Source organism: Bombina bombina, chromosome 2, assembly GCF_027579735.1.
Source record: "Bombina bombina isolate aBomBom1 chromosome 2, aBomBom1.pri, whole genome shotgun sequence".
NCBI lineage: Eukaryota > Metazoa > Chordata > Amphibia > Anura > Bombinatoridae > Bombina > Bombina bombina.
Genome location: NC_069500.1, coordinates 447,035,838 through 447,057,603, shown reverse-complemented (window position 1 = coordinate 447,057,603; position 21,766 = coordinate 447,035,838). Strand labels below are relative to the sequence as shown.

At 37.2% G+C, this 21,766-nt stretch overlaps 1 protein-coding gene across 1 annotated transcript in view; it reads right to left on the bottom strand.

Annotated features, from left to right (window-relative positions):
• Window positions 1-16,805: 16,805 nt before the first annotated feature.
• Window positions 16,806-21,766, bottom strand: part of TTC28 (tetratricopeptide repeat domain 28) — a 951,873-nt gene continuing 946,912 nt past the window's right edge. The window contains exons 22-23 of the mRNA XM_053702081.1: window positions 20,874-20,981; window positions 16,806-20,087 (exon numbers count right to left, since the gene is read on the bottom strand). Coding sequence (XP_053558056.1) covers window positions 18,508-20,087; window positions 20,874-20,981 — 1,688 coding nt within the window. The 3' untranslated portion in view covers window positions 16,806-18,507. The remainder of the gene's footprint in view (window positions 20,088-20,873; window positions 20,982-21,766) is intronic.

Below are 21,766 nucleotides of genomic sequence, written 5' to 3'. Positions count from 1 at the left end.
TATTAACCCCTAATCCGCCTCACTAACCCTATTATAAATAGTATTAACCCCTAATCTGCCCTCCCTAACATCGCCGACACCTAACTTCAATTATTAACCCCTAATCTGCCGACCGGAGCTCACCGCTATTCTAATAAATGTATTAACCCCTAAAGCTAAGTCTAACCCTAACACTAACACCCCCCTAAATTAAATATAATTTTAATCTAACGAAATAAATTAACTCTTATTAAATAAATTATTCCTATTTAAAGCTAAATACTTACCTGTAAAATAAATCCTAATATAGCTACAATATAAATTATAATTACATTGTAGCTATTTTAGGATTAATATTTATTTTACAGGCAACTTTGTAATTATTTTAACCAGGTACAATAGCTATTAAATAGTTAAGAACTATTTAATAGCTACCTAGTTAAAATAATTACAAAATTACCTGTAAAATAAATCCTAACCTAAGTTACAATTAAACCTAACACTATACTATCATTAAATTAATTAAATAAAATACCTATAATTACCTACAATTAAACCTAACACTACACTATCAATACATTAATTAAATACAATATCTACAAATAACTACAATGAAATAAACTAACTAAAGTACAAAAAATAAAAAAGAACTAAGTTACAAAAAATAAAAAAATATTTACAAACATAAGAAAAATATTACAACAATTTTAAACTAATTACACCTACTCTAAGCCCCCTAATAAAATAACAAAGACCCCCAAAATAAAAAATGCCCTACCCTATTCTAAATTACTAAAGTTCAAAGCTCTTTTACCTTACCAGCCCTGAACAGGGCCCTTTGCGGGGCATGCCCCAAGAAGTTCAGCTCTTTTGCCTGTAAAAAAAAAACATACAATACCCCCCCCCAACATTACAAGCCACCACCCACATACCCCTAATCTAACCGAAACCCCCCTTAAATAAACCTAACACTAAACCCCTGAAGATCATCCTACCTTGTCTTCACCTCACCAGGTATCACCGATCCGTCCTGGCTCCAAAATCTTCATCCAACCCAAGCGGGGGCTGGCGATCCATCATCCGGTGGCTGAAGAGGTCCAGAAGAGGCTCCAAAGTCTTCATCCTATCCGGGAAGAAGAGGCGATCCGGACCGGCAACCATCTTGATCCAAGCGGCATCTTCTATCTTCATCCGATGACGACCGGCTCCATCCTGAAGACCTCCACCGCGGACCCATCTTCTTCCGGCGACGTCCAACTGAAGAATGACGGTTCCTTTAAGGGACATCATCCAAGATGGCGTCCCTCGAATTTCGATTGGCTGATAGGATTCTATCAGCCAATCGGAATTAAGGTAGGAATATTCTGATTGGCTGATGGAATCAGCCAATCAGAATCAAGTTCAATCCGATTGGCTGATCCAATCAGCCAATCAGATTGAGCTCGCATTCTATTGGCTGATCGGAACAGCCAATAGAATGCAAGCTCAATCTGATTGGCTGATTGGATCAGCCAATCGGATTGAACTTGATTCTGATTGGCTGATTCCATCAGCCAATCAGAATATTCCTACCTTAATTCCGATTGGCTGATAGAATCCTATCAGCCAATCGGAATTCGAGGGACGCCATCTTGGATGACGTCCCTTAAAGGAACCGTCATTCTTCAGTTGGACGTCGCCGGAAGAAGATGGGTCCGCGGTGGAGGTCTTCAGGATGGAGCCGGTCGTCATCGGATGAAGATAGAAGATGCCGCTTGGATCAAGATGGTTGCCGGTCCGGATCGCCTCTTCTTCCCGGATAGGATGAAGACTTTGGAGCCTCTTCTGGACCTCTTCAGCCACCGGATGATGGATCGCCAGCCCCCGCTTGGGTTGGATGAAGATTTTGGAGCCAGGACGGATCGGTGATACCTGGTGAGGTGAAGACAAGGTAGGATGATCTTCAGGGGCTTAGTGTTAGGTTTATTTAAGGGGGGTTTGGGTTAGATTAGGGGTATGTGGGTGGTGGGTTGTAATGTTGGGGGGGTATTGTATGTTTTTTTTTACAGGCAAAAGAGCTGAACTTCTTGGGGCATGCCCCGCATAGGGCCCTGTTCAGGGCTGGTAAGGTAAAAGAGCTTTGAACTTTAGTAATTTAGAATAGGGTAGGGCATTTTTTATTTTGGGGGTCTTTGTTATTTTATTAGGGGGCTTAGAGTAGGTGTAATTAGTTTAAAATTGTTGTAATATTTTTCTTATGTTTGTAAATATTTTTTTATTTTTTGTAACTTAGTTCTTTTTTATTTTTTGTACTTTAGTTAGTTTATTTCATTGTAGTTATTTGTAGGAATTGTATTTAATTTATTTATTGATAGTGTAGTGTTAGGTTTAATTGTAGGTAATTGTAGGTTTTTTATTTAATTAATTTAATGATAGTATAGTGTTAGGTTTAATTCTAACTTAGGTTAGGATTTATTTTACAGGTAATTTTCTAATTATTTTAACTAGGTAACTATTAAATAGTTCTTAACTATTTAATAGCTATTGTACATGGTTAAAATAATTACAAAGTTGCCTGTAAAATAAATATTAATCCTAAAATAGCTACAATGTAATTATAATTTATATTGTAGCTATATTAGGATTTATTTTACAGGTAAGTATTTAGCTTTAAATAGGAATAATTTATTTAATAAGAGATAATTAATTTCGTTAGATGTAAATTATATTTAACTTAGGGGGGTGTTAGGGTTAGACTTAGCTTTAGGGGTTAATACATTTATTAGAATAGCGGTGAGCTCCAGTCGGCAGATTAGGGGTTAATAATTGAAGTTAGGTGTCGGCGATGTTAGGGAGGGCAGATTAGGGGTTAATACTATTTATTATAGGGTTAGTGAGGCGGATTAGGGGTTAATAACTTTATTATAGTAGCGCTCAGGTCCGCTCGGCAGATTAGGGGTTAATAAGTGTAGGCAGGTGGAGGCGACGTTGTGGGGGGCAGATTAGGGGTTAATAAATATAATATAGGGGTCGGCGATGTTAGGGCAGCAGATTAGGGGTACATAGGGATAATGTAAGTAGCGGCGGTTTACGGAGGGGCAGATTAGGGGTTAATAATAATATGCAGGGGTCAGCGATAGCGGGGGCGGCAGATTAGGGGTTAATAAGTGTAAGGCTAGGGGTGTTTAGACTCGGGGTGCATGTTAGAGTGTTAGGTGCAGACGTAGGAAGTGTTTCCGCATAGCAAACAATGGGGCTGCGTTAGGAGCTGAACGCGGCTTATTTGCAGGTGTTAGGTTTTTTTTCAGCTCAAACAGCCCCATTGTTTCCTATGGGGGAATCTTCCCCAACACGTTTTTGCGTAAGCAACTCTGGTATCGAGAGTTGAAGCTGCATTAAATATGCTCTACGCTCCTTTTTTTGGAGCCTAACGCAGCCTTTATGTGGACTCTCAATACCAGAGTTATTTTTATGGTGCGGCCAGAAAAAAGCTGGCGTTAGCTTTTCGGGTCGTTACCGACAAAACTCCAAATCTAGCCGTTTCTTTGTATCTGTTTTTTTTAGACGCTTTTTCTTAACCAATGTTAACCAATATATACATATTTACATACTAATTTCTTTCTGTCTTATCACACAAAACTTGCAAAGTCCATTTTATCGTTTAGACCCAGAGGACGTCTTGTCCTTAAAGTGAAGATCCATTTTGATGAATTAGTGCCAGGTTTTTAATAAACCTATAAAAAACAAGGGCACTTTAATTCATCAAAATTGACATTTTACTGTTTTCTTCAAAATCTTACCTTTTAATCCTGGCAGCCGCTCCAGCACTTCCTCCGCCTGTCGCAAGCTGTCTTTTCGTGTCCAAAATGACGAATCCGGCTTCCTCCAAGCACAGCGTTACATCAGGCCAAGATTCCCCCGGGGGAAGCTGTGATTGGAGGAAGCCTGATTCGTCATTTCTGATGTCTGCAGAGACTTCTGACAGCCGAGGGAATCGCTGGAGCGGCATTCAGGATTAAAAGGTAAGTTTTTGAAGAAAACAGTGAAATGTCAATTTTGATGAATTAAAGTGCCCTTGTTTTTAATAGGTTTATTAAAAACCAAGCACTATTTCATCAAAATGGACCTTCACTTTAAGTTGAAGATCCACCTCACCTCTTTCTCTGACAGGATTCTATCCACATTTCCTTCCCTACCATGGGGGTCTCCTTTATCAATAGCCACAAACTTTAAGCTTGTTGCTTCACTGTTGTTATGGAAAGAGATAAAGTGTCTTGCAATGTTTGTATCCCTTTTGTTTGTTACATCATCTCGATGCTCCTGTATCCTATCCTTTAAAAATCTTTTAGTTTTTCCTACATAAAATCTGGAGCAGGAACAATGTAGCAAATAAACTACCCCTGTTGAATCACAATTCATGAAGTATTTTATATCATAAACTTTGTGTCCATTACCCTGGAACGTTTTACTCTTTTCCATATATGGGCAATACACACATTTGCCACAGGGGTGACTTCCTTTTATGCCCCTATCCTTTCTAAGCCAGTCTGACATAGAGGGGCTCCTAGTGAATCTACTTCTAACAAGTTTATCTTTCAAACATGGAGCTTTTCTAGCTGTCAATAAGGGAATCTCTCCAACTGTTTCCCTATATTTTCATCCAATTGCAAAATGTACCAATTCTTTTTTAATATTTGTCTTAGATTCTGCCACTTATTATTATAAGTAGTTATGAATCTAATTGCATGCTGTTTATTAGCAACTTTTTCACCATAAAGCAGATCATCTCTTGTGTTTCTTGCTCTAGTCCGAGCTTTGTTCACACACCTATTTGAATATCCTCTTTTTTGGAATCTATCTTTCATATCCGTTGCATGTTTTTCGAATTTGGTAGTTGATGAGCAATTTCTCCAAATTTTTAGGAACTGACTTACTGGAATTCCCTTTATCATAGCTGGCGGATGTGAGCTCTAAACCTCTAAAATGCTATTTGTTGCTGTTGGTTTCCTATAATTCTCTGTCCTTATTTTTATGTCTAAAAATTTAAGTTCTGTCAGACTTGTTTCCAAAGTTAGACAGATATTTCTTTTATTGCTGTTAAGGTCAGTGACAAACATTCTGAGTACCTCCTCTGGACTATCCCAGAGTACCAGAATGTCGTCCACATATCTGACCCACAGCAATACATGCTGATTGAAGGCATAGCTATATTTCTCAAATACATTGAACATTTCCTACGCTCCCAAGAGGAGACATGCATATGTTGGGGCACAAACTGCCCTCATAGCTGTGCCTCTGATCTGCCTGTATATCTTCCCATCGGAAGAAAAAACATTGTTCTCAAGAATGAACCTCAGCAACCGGGCTACAAACTCTGTATGTTTCTCAAATTTCCTGTCTCTGGTGTCCAAAAAGGACCTAATAGCTCTGATACCTACATCATGGGGAAAGGATAGGGGCATAAAAGGAAATCACCCCTGTGGTAAATGTGCGTATTATCCATATTTGGAAAAGAGTAAAACGTTCCAGGGTAATGGACACAAAGTTTATGATACAAAATACTTCATGAATTGTGATTCAACAGGGGTAGTTTATTTGCTACATTGTTCCTGTCCCAGATTTTATGTTGGAAAAACTAAAAGATTTCTCAAGGAGCATCGAGATGATGTAAAAAAAACAGAAGGGATACAAATTTTGCAAGACACTTTGTGGCCCATTTATAAAGCTCCGAATGGAGTTTGTGGGCCGGTGTTTCTGGCAAGTCTGAAGACTCGCCAGAAACAGCAGTTATGAAGCAGCGGTCACAAGGACGACTGCTCCATAACCCTGTCCACCTGTTCTGATGAGGCGGACAGGAATCGCCGGAAATCGACCTGATTGGGTGCGATCGGGTTGATTAACACCCCCCTGCTGGCGGCCGATTGGCCGCGAGTCTGCAGGGGGCGGCGTTGTACCAGCAGCTCTTGTGAGCTGCTGGTGCAATGCTGAATACGGAGAGCGTATTGCTCTCCGCATTCAGTGAGGTCTTGCGGACCTGATCCGCACTGTCAGATCAGATCTGCAAGACCTTTGATAAATAGGCCCCTATGCCTCTTTCCATAACAGTGAAGCAACAAGCTTAAAGTTTGTGGCTATTGATAAAGGAGACCCCATGGTAGGGGAGGAAATGTGGATAGAATCCTGTCAGAGAAAGAGGCGAGGTGGATCTTCAACTTAAGGACAAGACGACCTCTGGCTCTAAACGATAAAATGGACTTTGCAAGTTTTGTGTGAAAAGGCAGAATGAAATTTGTATGTAAATATGTATATAATGGTTAACATTGGTTAAGGGAAAGTGTCTAACAAACCAGATACAAAGAAAGAAAATAGAATCTGGTAAAGTGCATATATCTTTCTGAACAAACATCAGGTTAATATGTTAGGATTTGTTTGGTATATTAGATTATCTTATAACTAGGTGAATATCCATTAAAGGGACACTGAACCCAAATTTTTTCTTTTGCGATTCAGATAAAGCATGACATTTTAAGCAACTTTCTAATTTACTCCTATTATCAATTTTTCTTCGTTCTCTTGTTATCTTTATTTTAAAAGCAGGAACGTAAATCTTAGCAGCAAGCCCATTTTAGGTTCAGCGCCATGGATAGCGCTTGCTTATTGGAGGCTTACATTTACCCACCAATAAGCAAGCATAACCCAGGTTCTCAACCAAAAATGGGCCGGCTCCTATGCATCACATTCCTGCTTTTTAAATAATGATAGCAAGAGAACAAAGAACAATTGGTAATAGGAGTAAATTAGAAAGTTGCTTAAAATTGCATTTGATTATTCTATAGGGGTGAAATGTACATGGCGTTGGCTTTGTTGAAACTTATTTAAACTAACACTATCTTTTGGCATGGACTGCTAAACTGAGCTATTCATCACAGTTACAAGCTCATTTTGAAGAGCTTCTGTTTGTGAACATTTACACTGGGCAAAGTTTTGCTGCAAGCGTACATTTCTTTTAACCATACCAGCTGCTAGGAGCCTGTTTGTGAGAGGAGTAGGATCAGGGCCGTCTTTAATATTGACTGGACCCTGGGCGAAAAATTTCTTGGGCCCCCCCACGCAATTTTGCTCTCCACCCCAACATCCCAAAAAACAACTAAATCAATTTTTTTTTTTAATTATTAGCCCAGCGGTATATCATCCACTGATGGGCTAATCATTTTAAAAAAATGAAATAAATTGCAATTAGTAAAACTGGACCTAAGCAGTACTAATAAGTAAATAAATATATAAATTCCTCCACTGTGGATTCATTTAATATTCTTTTGAATGTGATTCTGGTGTGAGGTTAGCTGGTTAAAGAGATTTAGGGCAGCCAACAGGAGCAAAGCAAGGTAAAGACTGAGGAGGAAGCATGGAGGTGCAGACAAATATAAGTTTACTGACTGGAACAGCAGAACTACTATGGGAAGCTGTAAAATCTGAGCCAGAGAGAAAATAAAAACTATAAAAATAAACCTTACATTAATGTGTGAAGTATCAGCATGACACATTGGCCACTAGTTATCAAGCCGTCAACCACAAATACGCTGGAATTCCGCAGCGTATTTGTGGCGAGGCTGATTCGCCTTAGTTATCAAGCCCTACACACCAGCAAAAGTAGAATATAGTGACGTAAGCTTTGATCCGCCGGACTCAGTCCGACACAGATCGATTCTTACGTCACTCCAGATGTTCCGAACGCAAGTTCGGCACAATCTGACTACTTTTGCTAGTAATCAAATGACTAGCAGGTACCCTCGGCACTTTTCCGACCCAGCGTACCTGGTTTTCAATCCGCCGCCCTGGAGGCGGCAGATCCCATAGGAATCAATGGGAGTCTGACCATAGCGAAAGTTCATGTTCTCATAGCGAAACGTCTGCACCTAACACCCTAACATATACCCCTAGTCTAAACACCCCTAATCTGCCCCCCCCCTACACCGCCGTAACTAAATAAATGTATTACCCCCTAAACCGCCGCTCCCGGAGCCCACCGCCACTCTAATAAACTTATTAACCCCTAAACCGCCGCTCCCGGACCCCGCCGCCACCTACATAATACCTATTAACCTCTATCCTGCCCCCCCTATACCGCCGCCACCTATAATAAATTTATTAACCCCTATCCTGCCGATCCCGTACCCCGCCGCAACTAAATAAATTGTTTAACCCCTAAACCGCCACTCCCGGACCCCGCCGCAACCTATATTAAATGTATTAACCCCTAATCTGCCCCCCCTACACCGTTGCCACCTATAATAAATTTATTAACCCCTATCCTGCCCCCCTATACCGCCACCACCTATAATAAAATTATTAACACCTATCCTGCCGATCCCGTACCCAGCCGCAACTAAATAAATTGTTTAACCCCTAAACTGCCGCTCCCGGACCCTGCCGCAACCTATATTAAACTTATTAACCCCTAATCTGCCCCCCTACACCGTCGCTAATTAACCCCTAAACCTAAGTCTATCCCTAACCCTAACACCCCCCTAACTTAAATATTATTTTAAGAAATCTAAATAAAATTACTATTATTAACTAAATTAATCCTATTTAAAACTAAATACTTACCTATAAAATAAACCCTAATATAGCTACAATATAACTAATAATTATATTGTAGCTATTTTAGGATTTATTTTTATTTTACAGGCAAATTTAAATTTATTTTAACTAGGCACAATAGCTATTAAATAGTTATTAACTATTTAATAGCTACCTAGTTAAAATAAAGACAAATTTACCTGTAAAATAAAAACTAACCTAAGTTACAATTACACCTAACACTACACTATCATTAACTAAATTATTCCTATTTAAAACTAAATACTTACCTGTAAAATAAACCCTAAGATAGCTACAATGTAATTAATAATTACATTGTAGCTATTTTAGGATTTATATTTATTTTACAGGTAACTTTGTATTTATTTTAACTAGGTAGAATAGTAATTAAATAGTTATTAACTATTTAATAACTACCTAGCTAAAAGAAATACAAAATTACCTGTAAAATAAATCCTAACCTAAGTTACAATTAAACCTAACACTACACTATCATTAAATAAATTAAATTAATTATCTACAAATACCTACAATTAAATACAGTTAAATAAACTAACTAAAGTACAAAAAATAAAAAAACTAAGTTACAAAAATTAAAAAAATATTACAAGATTTTTAAGCTAATTACACCTAATCTAAGCCCCCTAATAAAATAACAAAGCCCCCCAAAATAAAAAAATGCCCTACTCAATTCTAAATTATGAAAGTTAACAGCTCTATTACCTTACCAGCCCTTAAAAGGGCCTTTTGCGGGGCATGCCCCAAAGAAATCAGCTCTTTTGCCTGTAAAAAAAAACACAATACCACCCCCCAACATTACAACCCACCACCCACATACCCCTACTCTAACCCAAACCCCCCTTAAATAAACCTAACACTACCCCCCTGAAGATCATCCTACCTTTAGTCATCTTCAGCCAGCCGACCACCGATGGAACAGAAGAGGACACCCGCAGCGGTCGAAGTCTTCATCCAAGGGGCGCTGAAGAGGTCTTCCATCCGATAGAAGTCTTCATCCAGGCGGCGTCTTCAATCTTCATCCATCCGGAGCGGAGCCATCTTCAAAGCAGCCAACGCGGAGCCATCTTCATCCACCAACGCCTACTCGCCGAATGAATATTCCTTTAAGTGACGTCATCCAAGATGGCGTCCCTCAAATTCCGATTGGCTGATAGGATTCTATCAGCCAATCGGAATTAAGGTAGGAAAAATCTGATTGGCTGATCCAATCAGCCAATCAGATTGAGCTTGCATTCTATTGGCTGATCGGAACAGCCAATAGAATGCGAGCTCAATCTGATTGGCTGATTGGATCAGCCAATCAGATTTTTCCTACCTTAATTCCGATTGGCTGATAGAATCCTATCAGCCAATCGGAATTCGAGGGACGCCATCTTGGATGACGTCACTTAAAGGAATATTCATTCGGCGAGTAGGCGTCGGTGGATGAAGATGGCTCCGCGTCGGCTGCTTTGAAGATGGCTCCGCTCCGCTCTGGATGGATGAAGATTGAAGACGCCGCCTGGATGAAGACTTCTATCGGATGGAAGACCTCTTCAGCGCCCCTTGGATGAAGACTTCGACCGCTGCGGATGTCCTCTTCTGTTCTTCTGTTCCATCGGTGGTCGGCTGGCTGAAGACAGCTAAAGGTAGGATGATCTTCAGGGGAGTAGTGTTAGGTTTATTTAATGGGGGTTTGGGTTAGAGTAGGGGTATGTGGATGGTGGGTTGTAATGTTGGGGGGTGGTATTGTGTTTTTTTTTTACAGGCAAAAGAGCTGATTTCTTTGGGGCATGCCCCGCAAAAGGCCTTTTTAAGGGCTGGTAAGGTAATAGAGCTGTTAACTTTCGTAATTTAGAATAGGGTAGGGCATTTTTTTTATTTTGGGGGGCTTTGTTATTTTATTAGGGGCTTAGATTAGGTGTAATTAGCTTAAAAATCTTGTAATATTTTTTTATTTTTTGTAACTTAGCTTTTTTTATTTTTTGCACTTTAGTTAGTTTATTTAATTGTATTTAATTGTAGGTATTTGTAGATAATTAATTTAATTTATGTAATGATAGTGTAGTGTCAGGTTTAATTGCAACTTAGGTTAGGATTTATTTCACAGGTAATTTTGTATTTCTTTTAGCTAGGTAGTTATTAAATAGTTAATAACTATTTAATTACTATTCTACCTAGTTAAAATAAATACAAAGTTACCTGTAAAATAAATATAAATCCTAAAATAGCTACAATGTAATTATTAATTACATTGTAGCTATCTTAGGGTTTATTTTACAGGTAAGTATTTAGTTTTAAATAGGAATAATTTAGTTAATGATAGTGTAGTGTTAGGCGTAATTGTAACTTAGGTTAGTTTTTATTTTACAGGTAAATTTGTCTTTATTTTAACTAGGTAGCTATTAAATAGTTAATAACTATTTAATAGCTATTGTGCCTAGTTAAAATAAATTTAAATTTGCCTGTAAAATAAAAATAAATCCTAAAATAGCTACAATATATTTATTAGTTATATTGTAGCTATATTAGGGTTTATTTTATAGGTAAGTATTTAGTTTTAAATAGGATTAATTTAGTTAATAATAGTAATTTTATTTAGATTTATTAAAATAATATTAAAGTTAGGGGGTGTTAGGGTTAGACTTAGGTTTAGGGGTTAATTAGTTTAATATATATGGTGGCAGTATAGGGGGGCAGGATAGGGGTTAATAAATTTATTATAGGTGGCGACGGTGTAGGGGGGGCAGATTAGGGGTTAATAAGTTTAATATAGGTTGCGGCGGGGTCCGGGAGCGGCGGTTTAGGGGTTAAACAATTTATTTAGTTGCGGCGGGGTACGGGATCGGCAGGATAGGGGTTAATAAATTTATTATAGGTGGCGGCGGTATAGGGGGGCAGGATAGGGGTTAATAGGTATTATGTAGGGGCGGCGGGGTCCGGGAGCAGCGGGTTAGGGATTAATAATTTTATTAGAGTGGCGGTGGGCTCCGGGAGCGGCAGTTTAGGGGTTAATACATTTATTATAATTGCGGCGGGGTCTAGGAGCGGCAGTTTAGGGGTTAATAACGTTATTTAGTTGCGGGGGGCTCCGGCGGCGCCGGTATAGGGGGTAGAACAGTGTAGTTTTGTGTGGGTGCTTAGTGACAGGGGTATCAATAAAGCTGGGAAAAAGCCGAAGAGCAGCGAGATCGAATGAGTGATAACTATCACAGTCCGCTGATCATCACCCCGTACTTGGTGCGCGGCTTTTTGACAGCTTTTTTGATAACTTTGGCGAGCTTATTCAGGTCCGCGGCAGCGATGGTAGGCGAGCTTAGGCGGGCGTATTGGGCCGGCGAAGGCAGGTAAGTAGACACTTTGATAACTAGAGGCCTATACATCAGCCACAGCAGCAAATGTCGCTTCTTTGCTAGGAACAAGTTCCCTCTCACCCTGCACTAGACAATGCTGCATGGGGAGGGGCGTGTGTGCACTCACTTATTTTTCCCACTGACACCTTTCTACAAAGCACTGTTCCCCTAGAAAACTTCAGTTAGTTGATCTTAGGGCCACAGCAGAAAGAGCAGGGCTAAGGGGACCAGTAGACTGGATGCTGTCTGCCCAAGGCTGCATGGATACAGTGTGAGACAAGTCATACAGCCTCAAGACTGAAGAGAGCAGTGTATACAGCTGCACAGATACTCAAATCCTCACATGCCTGCCGCTCCAGCTTTCTGCTGCATGCGCCTACAGTCAGCCCTACCCAGAAACAATCCCCACAACCAGAGCAGTTACCTGGTAACAGTGGTAACTCCAGTAGGACATTTTCTGATGCAGTGGAAATGGCTGGATGCCGAGTTAGGGCTTTGCATTCAGTGTTGCACAGTGCACATCTAAAACAGCACATGGCAATAGCTTGGCATGTCACATGACACCGGCACGATCTGGAACAGTTTTAAAAAAAAAAAAATATATATATATATATATATATATATATAAGCAGAGTACTTTTGACTGTGACAGTATTAGGACTGAATGTGTGTGTTCCCCATGTCACATCAGCAGTCTGCTATGAACCATAAAAAAAAATAAAAAAATTTTAGGACTCTTGGGCCCCTCAACAGAGACTGGGCCCTGGGCAGCTGCCCCTTTTGCCCTGTGTTAAAGACAGCCCTGAGTAGGATAGCTTCCATGGCAAGTGCATTATGTGTTTAGTGGTGACAAATCGAACGGTGAAGGAACAGCAGCAACACCAACAGACCTGGTAAGAGGAGCAGAGTTTAACAAGTGCTGTTGGACCTAAAGTGCGGTTCTATACCGCGGTCATTTTTACAGCAGCAGGAGGCTTTGTATGGCCCAGCATAAGTCAAGTGCTCTCTTAAAATAGCATAATAATAATCTTGATGCTAAAGGAGCCTGTGTTTCATCTTTAAGTGAGAATAAATTTGGGAGCTGAGGAGTCGGCTCCTGAAAAGCAAACAGAATTGGTTCTTGTATCTAATGCGGGATGGACAATCCGGTGATATTATACTTTAGTTGTTGAACTGACTCTGGGAACAAACCAGAAAGCTTATTCTGTGAATATTAAGCATTGATTTTGTTTAAGCAGGATGGACAATCCTATCTAAGCCAAAAAGATTTGTGTTATAGCTTTAAAGGGATATGACATTTTGTAGAAATATATGGTTAAATTTTTCAACGGTATTGTTTACTTATGTATGGGATTTTCACATTGAAGTTCACTTGTATATGAGGGGTGATTAAGTATATATATAAAATGTAATATTGTTCAAAATGAAAAGAGTGCTGAATTTCCTTAATCTATAAAAAGGGTTTAATTAATTTTTTTTTTCTCTTTTTCATTTAGTTGTAAAAAATTATTTTTAAGGGTCTGCACCAGTTCTCCTGAGATTATATAGGAGGTGTTACGAATAACAATATACCTATAGATTAAACTGTAAGATTTTTCCTCTCTCCACACACACACACACACACACATATATATATATATATATATATATATATTAGACCAAGGAATAGTAAAATGAAATGGGCGCTCAGTGTAGTAGACTAAAAATTACTATAAGTACTTAGCTAGAAATAAAAATAAATATATAAATAAAAATAACAGTATTAGTGCTAATATAGTTACCAATACAATATCAGTATCACAATGTATCAAACGATACCTATAATTAGATACACAGAACTGATTATGAGAAGGAAAAATAGAAATCAGTACAAACATTCCGTTAGTGCACAGTTGATAGTTAATCATACAGTTTTAAGTACAATGTATATATTGGAACTGTCACAATAAACAATATATTAGTGCTAGTGAACTTAGAACACCAAGTTGTGACAAGTTGGATATCGATGCAGAGTCAAAACATGCAATATACAATAAGGTTAAAGTCCATAGGTGATACTGAGAGTGAAGCCGAAGAAAAGGAGGGGGGATCCCAGTGTTACAAATCACACTATCCCCTCAGGGGATTCTACTTACTCTCCTTAACCTCAATCCGTATGAGGTAAGTGTCGTGCAGGGGATATCTACTACCGGGAGCTTGTTTGCAAATACTCCTCCTTTGTTCTTCTTCTATCAGCACCTCCTTGTTTTCACTACCTACAACACTTTCTCACCTGCAGAAATGATCTTGTCCTGTATAGTAATTTTTAGTCTACTACACTGAGCGCCCATTTCATTTTACTATTCCTTGGTCTAATATTTTGTCTATTAGGGTTGCGGGTTTTTTGGGGATCCCACAACCCTAATAAGTAATTTGGGGCAGCATAGTGCTAAATAAATTTCCCTATAATAGGGTTTTCCTTTAAAGCAATTACCTATTTTTGCGCCGCTATCACGAACCTGCTTTTTCTTATATATATATATATATATATATATATATATATATATATATATATATATATATATATATATATATATATATATATATATATATGGAAACCAGTTTTAAAGAGACAATACTGTAAAATTGGTTTCCCCTTAATGGGATTTGTTATACCAGCTGCAGAGTTTAAATCTATGGGAAATTGTTAATTTTAACAACATACTAGTCTGTGTATCTGTCTTGTCAGGATGAATGACTATCCACTTCAACATTTTTTTGGATCTCTTACCTTGAATTTTAAAAATGTACTTGTAGCTGAGTAATTATGAAAATATACTTTTATCAAGTAGTCAAGGATCAAGTAAGAATAGAAGATGTAAGGCATTTCACAGTACAGATGGTCATTTTTCAAAGAATGATATGCCAATTTCTTTAATTGCTTTTATTTGGATCGTCATATTAATTTCATACTGTAAGGTATGGAAACCGCAGCACCGTAGAAAAGACATTTATGGCTTCGACCATATTTAAGCAATTTAGCTGGCATATGACACATTATATATAGAGATTCCATGCTTTAATAAACACTTAAATCACAAAGAAATTGGCCAAATGCCTTTTTGCAATTTCAATAAAAAATATGAAATTCTTTTTACAAGGTAAATTTTTTATAATATATAAAAAGTTTAGTCCTGTCCGGAAAAAAGAGTTTTAATTTACAAAATAATTCAGAAACACTGGTACAGGAGACCAATCCGAGGACAACATATTGGTACAGAATTTTTTCTTATGTTCATTTAAACACAGTGCTTATTGAACTGTGAAGTTCATCTGAATTTCTCTATATGGTACTCTATCAAACCCACTGATACACAAACACAGATGTATGTCAAGGGCTCAGTTCACAAAACATGCATGCAGCTTTGTTAACAATACTATTTACATATTCTTGGTTTCCAATTACATCATGAAAAAAATTCTGCAAACAAATTCCACTGACAGAAATTTTGCATAGGGATATGTGGATACAACAGTAGTGTTAAGATTAGAATTACAAAGTACAATTACAAAAGTGATACTGTAAACTGATTATGGCTAAAATATTTCAGGGAAGCAGAATTTGTTGTTTAGAATCACCCTCCACACATTCGTCCAAGACACCCAATACAATAGCCATAAACCTTAAACCACAGAAGGAAACGTTCAAATGTTTGTAATATAGTTAGAAAAGGTACAAAGTTAAAGGGACATTATACTTTAATGAAGCTTAAATAAAACAAAATTCTACTATATATTTGGAAGAGCAGCATTTAAATATATTAAAATTATGTTTTTGAATGAAAGAAAAATAATAACGCTGTTTAAATGTAATATTAAACTAATACATTAGTATCAGTTGTGTACTTCTTGTAATGCACAATGGCTGAAGGACAAGTTTGTGTTGGAAAGGAGATACCTCGGCAAGACTGACAACAAAATGTTGGTTTATTCAAGATGGTAATATACATTTAGGCCTGGATTACAAGGGTGCACTATTAATATCTCTGGACCTTGTTAAGATCTAATTTTACAAGTTCATAGTAAAGCAGAATTACCAGAGAACGTTTCATGTGGCCGACACCCTTTTAATGGACCTTATACTTCCGTTAATTAACATTTAAATAAATGTATTAAAACATTTTAAAGTGATATGTATGTATATATATATATATATATATATATATATATATATCACAGTATTTAACAGACAAGAGCTCAATTGTGTATGTGTATACATATATATATATATATATATATATATATATATATATTTATATATACTGTATATGTATGTGTATATGTGTTTGTATATGCACATATGTTTGAGCACACACACATATATTTATTTATATACACACACACACACCTTTGTGCCCTTCCCAGTAAAACACCCTTTCATATACCATATCCCTTTAAAACAATGTGAATGTTTTTTGTTTTTAAAATAGAAATACTTGAAATAGCATTGTTCTTCACTTAGAAGAGAACGTTTTATATATATATATATATATATATATATATATATATATATATATATATATATATTATATAAGAAATAATGCAGGTGGGTTAATCCAGCACCAAACTATTAATACACCTCTAGTAAATAGTTGAGAAGCTGTGTAAAAAAGCCACAATGAGCCACTGGATCTGAATCAAAGAAATACAATTTATTCAAAAATAAACAGACATTAAATCAAATGCTCAAATACATATAGGTTAATTCACCAACGGTGAATGTATTTGAGCATTTAATGTCTGTTTATTTTTTAATAAATTGTATTTCTTTGATTCAGATCCAGTGGCTCATTGTGGCTTTTTTACACAGCTTCTCAACTATTTACTAGAGGTGTATTAATAGTTTGGTGCTGGATTAACCCACCTACATTATTTCTTATATATATAATACTAATTTTGTGGGTTCCGTGCACTGGTTTACCTGCCTGTGTATTTATGTGGCAGGTAATCCATCACTATACATTTAATATCCTCTTATGAGCAGGTACTTCTATATTATATATATATATATATATATATATATATATTGTAAAGAACAATGCTATTTCAAGTATTTCTTATATACACTTTGACTTTAATGCACTTGGCCTTGCAAATCTTTGGGTTATGGGGCAAGCGAAAGTCAGAACAGGGTTTTGTAGAAGTCTATGGGGAAAGGGAGTTAGCGCAGCCATGCTACCCAACCACCAGATGTTAGCGAGCCTGAGGCTTTCACACAAGTGACATTTTTTTACTTTCAACTTGTTATATTAGTGCAAGAAAAGGAGCACTATTGATTTAACTTGAGTGATGTTAGCACTCAGTAGCGCTAATATTTTTTAGCTCCACTTGTAATCTTATTTTAAGATTTCAATCTCTATAATTATTGCAAAATTTGAAATTTTCCCCAAAAATGCATCTATAGAAATTTCTTTCACAATGAGTGCTGGAGCTAAATGATGGATTGTCTATACTGACATTGATAGTTACTATATACAAGTTTAAAGTGCACTATTGTTTATTGTAGCCATCACAAATCCCCAAATACAGAAATGAATATTAAACATAAAACTTACGAGTAACCATTATGTATTTTAATAGTTGATTATGTTAAAACTATATTCAGTTTCAAAATTCTAATGATTTGAATTCTCAGAAGTAGCATTAATAATGATGATGATGATGATAATAATGATAAGATTAAGGTCTATAGTTTGTCATGTTTTACATTTAAAGCTATTTTTGTAGTGGGATGACTTTGGGTGGAAATTATAAGTATCCAAAGGATAGTGAATAAGATGGTTAAACGTTCTAGAGGTTCTGCTCAACCCCAGCAAATATAATTATTTATCATTATATAGATTAATCATATTTGATATAAATGAAAGGATTAAACATTTTGTTCTGATGTCTTAGCATATGCAGGTAAACCATATACTTGTGAATACATGGTGTGCCAACAATTACTTTCAGCAATATGAGCATGTCAGAGCTGTGTGCATGAGAAAAGTCATACAGAAGACTTCTCTAAGAAAAGATTTACAAACATAAATGTTTTGCATGAATGTGTCTAGATTTTGTGCCTTTTTTGAACACAATAACATTAATATATGTCAAAATAATGATTATTCAGTATTATTATTATGGTGGATTTTGTGGGGAAAAGAATCGATTGTTCTACAAAGTACGTAAAAGTAATTCACTGATATTTTACATTTAATGTTTGAGGTAAATTATTGAAGGGGAATAAAATTAAAAGTGATTTTGTTTTTGTTTCTTATCGTTTGTTTTTTTCTCTATAACAACAAATATATATATATATATATATATATATATATATATATATATATATATATATATATATTTGTTGTTATAGAGAAAAAAACAAAGGATAAGAAACAAAAACAAATGTATGTTGGTAATGGCAACTAGATACACACGTGTACACACACCCATTACAACCACTGCTTCACTTGTAATATTTTAGTCTTTCTTCTTAATGAAGGCAATTGGACATAAACAATATTACATACAAATAGCATTACAGGCGTAAAAGTGGTATAAAAAAGACATTTTAACATTTTGAGGAAGGAAAAAATCTTCCAGGTGAAAGGAACTTATATCCATTGCCAGATGTCAGTTTTATGTTGCGTATACTTCCTGGAATATTATTAGGCGGTGCAGAATTAGTCACATTTGCTACATTTATGTTTTCCGAGTGTTTGTGTCCATTTGGAGGATTTTGCTGTGCACCATCAGCATTCTTTTGCTGGATAGATAATTCTTTTAGTTCAAGGTTATCTGCAGCTTCCTCTTTCTTACTATGCCTTGGAGACAGGTTCAACAAACTAAGTACATCTTTCTTGGATGTCATTGTTCCTGGAGCTCCTCTCAATATTTTAATTGGACCTGAAGTATGTTGAGGTGCATTTGTCCAAAACATCTTCAGGTTATGAATAGCTTTCACTTTATCGTCAATTGCAGCAAGCTTTAATTTATCAATGTCTGGAGCATCGGCAGGGCTGGATCGAGCAGATCCGGTGGAGGAATAGGACAGAGCTGGAGATGAGGTGCTTCCTGCTGGAGACTGATGTCCTGAGCTTGGTGATATGTTCTGAGGAGATCTTGATATGTGTGCACTATATGGTGAGCTAGGATATTTTAGTTTGAAGTGAGGAGAATCTGAACTTGGAGAGGGCTGGCCACTATGGAGACCTGTCCCTTCCTTTAATGAGGATTCTGAGTTTGCTGGGCTGTTATATCCTGAGCTCACTTTTTGAAGAGAAGAGCTCCTCGTGGGAGGTTTTGGTTTTACGGTTATTGGAGAGGGCATGCCTTTCTGAGCAGGTCTACTAAAAGCACTTGTTTCAGAGGATCTAAACATAGAACTTCCAGTGGGTGTTGAAGCCCCATCAGGGGAACTACTTGTCTTATTTATAAGGCTGCCGCTCCTCTGAAGACGTTCAACTGCAATCAAGTGGCTTTGAGTTTCCTCCAAAATTTTTTGAGCAAGCTCTTCTGGATTCAGCTTTGGGTTGTTTTCTTCTTGTGACTTCACTGTGCTATCAGTTTCAGTACTAGACTGATCTGATTCCCCAGTATCTGAACTTGATACTTTTCCAACTTTTTGAAATGGTGAATTTGGACTTGGAATTAGAGACAGTTTCACAGGAGAATTTGGTGTGCTTATACTGCCCTTTGGATTTACAGATACTTTAATTGTTTCATGCATATTATCCTGTTTTAATTTTGGATCTGTGTTCTCTGTGTAGCACAGTAGCGGTTCATTGCTGATGATGGAAAACCCATCATATTCTTCTTGTTGCTCCTCTTTGTTTGTCTGTGGTGAGGACTGACCTCTCCCCATGCAAGGTCTAAGAGGATAAATATTTTTTGGTCTGTCATGGTCTTGGCGTAATCTGTGCTCTCCTTCTGCAAGGCAGTCTGCTTTTGAAACAAAACTCATTGATGATGCAATTGAACTCAAACTGTACACCGATATGGCATCTGAAGCCATTCCATCAGGACAAGTGGGTGAGAAAAGATGACCATGATACCCTTGAGACACTGGGTTTGAGATTGACTGAGCTGAAGCTAGAGATTCAAGGGATGATGAACTGTCAAGACTAAGGCGTTTTGGAAGCTCTGTAGAATCTGACATTAAAAAAAAGTAAGTTAATAAATCATTCTTTATCAATGCAATTCATTTTTTTTTCTCAGATGTTGATGTAACAGTATACAACTTTATTTGTTGTATATTTTTTGTTGTTGAAAATGATGAATTTGTTAGTGAGAAACTATTGAATTTGTAATAAACAGATTTTTTTCTTTCATGATTCAGATAGATCATATAATTTTAAACAACTTTTCAGTTTACTTATCAATTTGCCTTCATTCTTGTGATATCCTTTATTGATGGAGCAGCAATGCACTACTGGGAGCTAGCTGAACACATTGATAAGCCAATAACACAAAGTATATATGTGCAGCTACAAATCAGCATCTAGTTCACAGCTCCTGAGCCTACCTAGGTATGCTTTTCAACAAATGATACCAAGAGAATGAAGCAAATTAGATAATAGAAGTAAACTGTAAAGTTGTTTAAAACTGTATGTTCTATCTGAATCATGAAAGAACATGGGTTTTATGGTCCTTAAATTATAATTCACTGAGCAAATGATTGCAGCAGTTTATACACTTATTAAACGGAAAGCAAGTTTGCCCATGCTGACAACATACAAAGAGCCATGGCTGTTTATCTATTGCAAAGAAAAATTAAAAGAAACTTGTGCACAAATCCCAACCTCAATGGGCTGCTGCAAGGACCAACATTATCCACAACGGTGGTTTATTTTGTTATGACAGCTTAAATATTTATTACAGATCAAAACAATTAATCAAGGATTTGGAAAATGGCCTTTTTTAAAGTAAAATACATACCAAAAAGTGCTAAAAGTGACTGAAGGGCAAACTGCATTGTCCTCTTGTTGGCTTGTTTCCCAGTTTTCAATATTACTTCTTCCTGGCCCACTTCACATAGGTCAAAACCTGAACATAAACATAGTAACAAAACACCTGCATGTCAGTGCGAGTAGAAGTAAACATGATATGGCACTAAAAGCAGAGTTAAGAAAGTATGAAATGTATTGATTTTTCTTGTTTGTTATAGAAAACCTATAATGATTTTAAAGGGACATAGTGGTCGATTTATCAAGCTGCGGCAGACAGGGGCACACATACGCGCCCCTTTCCACCGCAGCTCACCTCTGGCGGACTGAATTCCGATGCCGGAATTAAGCATTGCACACAAGCGCTATTTTGCACTTGCGTGCAATCTCGCCCCCTGCCCGCGCACAGCCAATCACGCGCGGGCAGGAGCCACCTAAGAGAGGTTAGGGAAGCAGCGGTCTCATGACCGCTGCTTATTAAATACAGACTGCAGGTTCTCCTGTGAGAACCTGCAGTCGTAGGGGCGGGGCTAAGCCTGCCGAAGGCTTTAATAAATCGACCCCATAATGTTTCAAAAACAAGATGCTCTAATGAGTTAGCACATTTTATTATTGCACTGTTGAATGCATAGAACTATGGCCCCAATTATCTAAAGATCTCTGGGCTTGCATGATTCTGGAATAAATCTCACCAGTACTGTGAAGCCACTGGTGGAATTTTCAATAGGCAATTTTTTACCTTGAGAGCGATGTGTCTCACAAAGGGGTGTTTCCTGTATTTAAGTGAAGGGGTGCATACATTACATTACAATAGGGCTCAAAAAATAAACCCATCATTTAAAATTCTCATGAAACTAATAAATGAAATATTGAAATGAAAACATG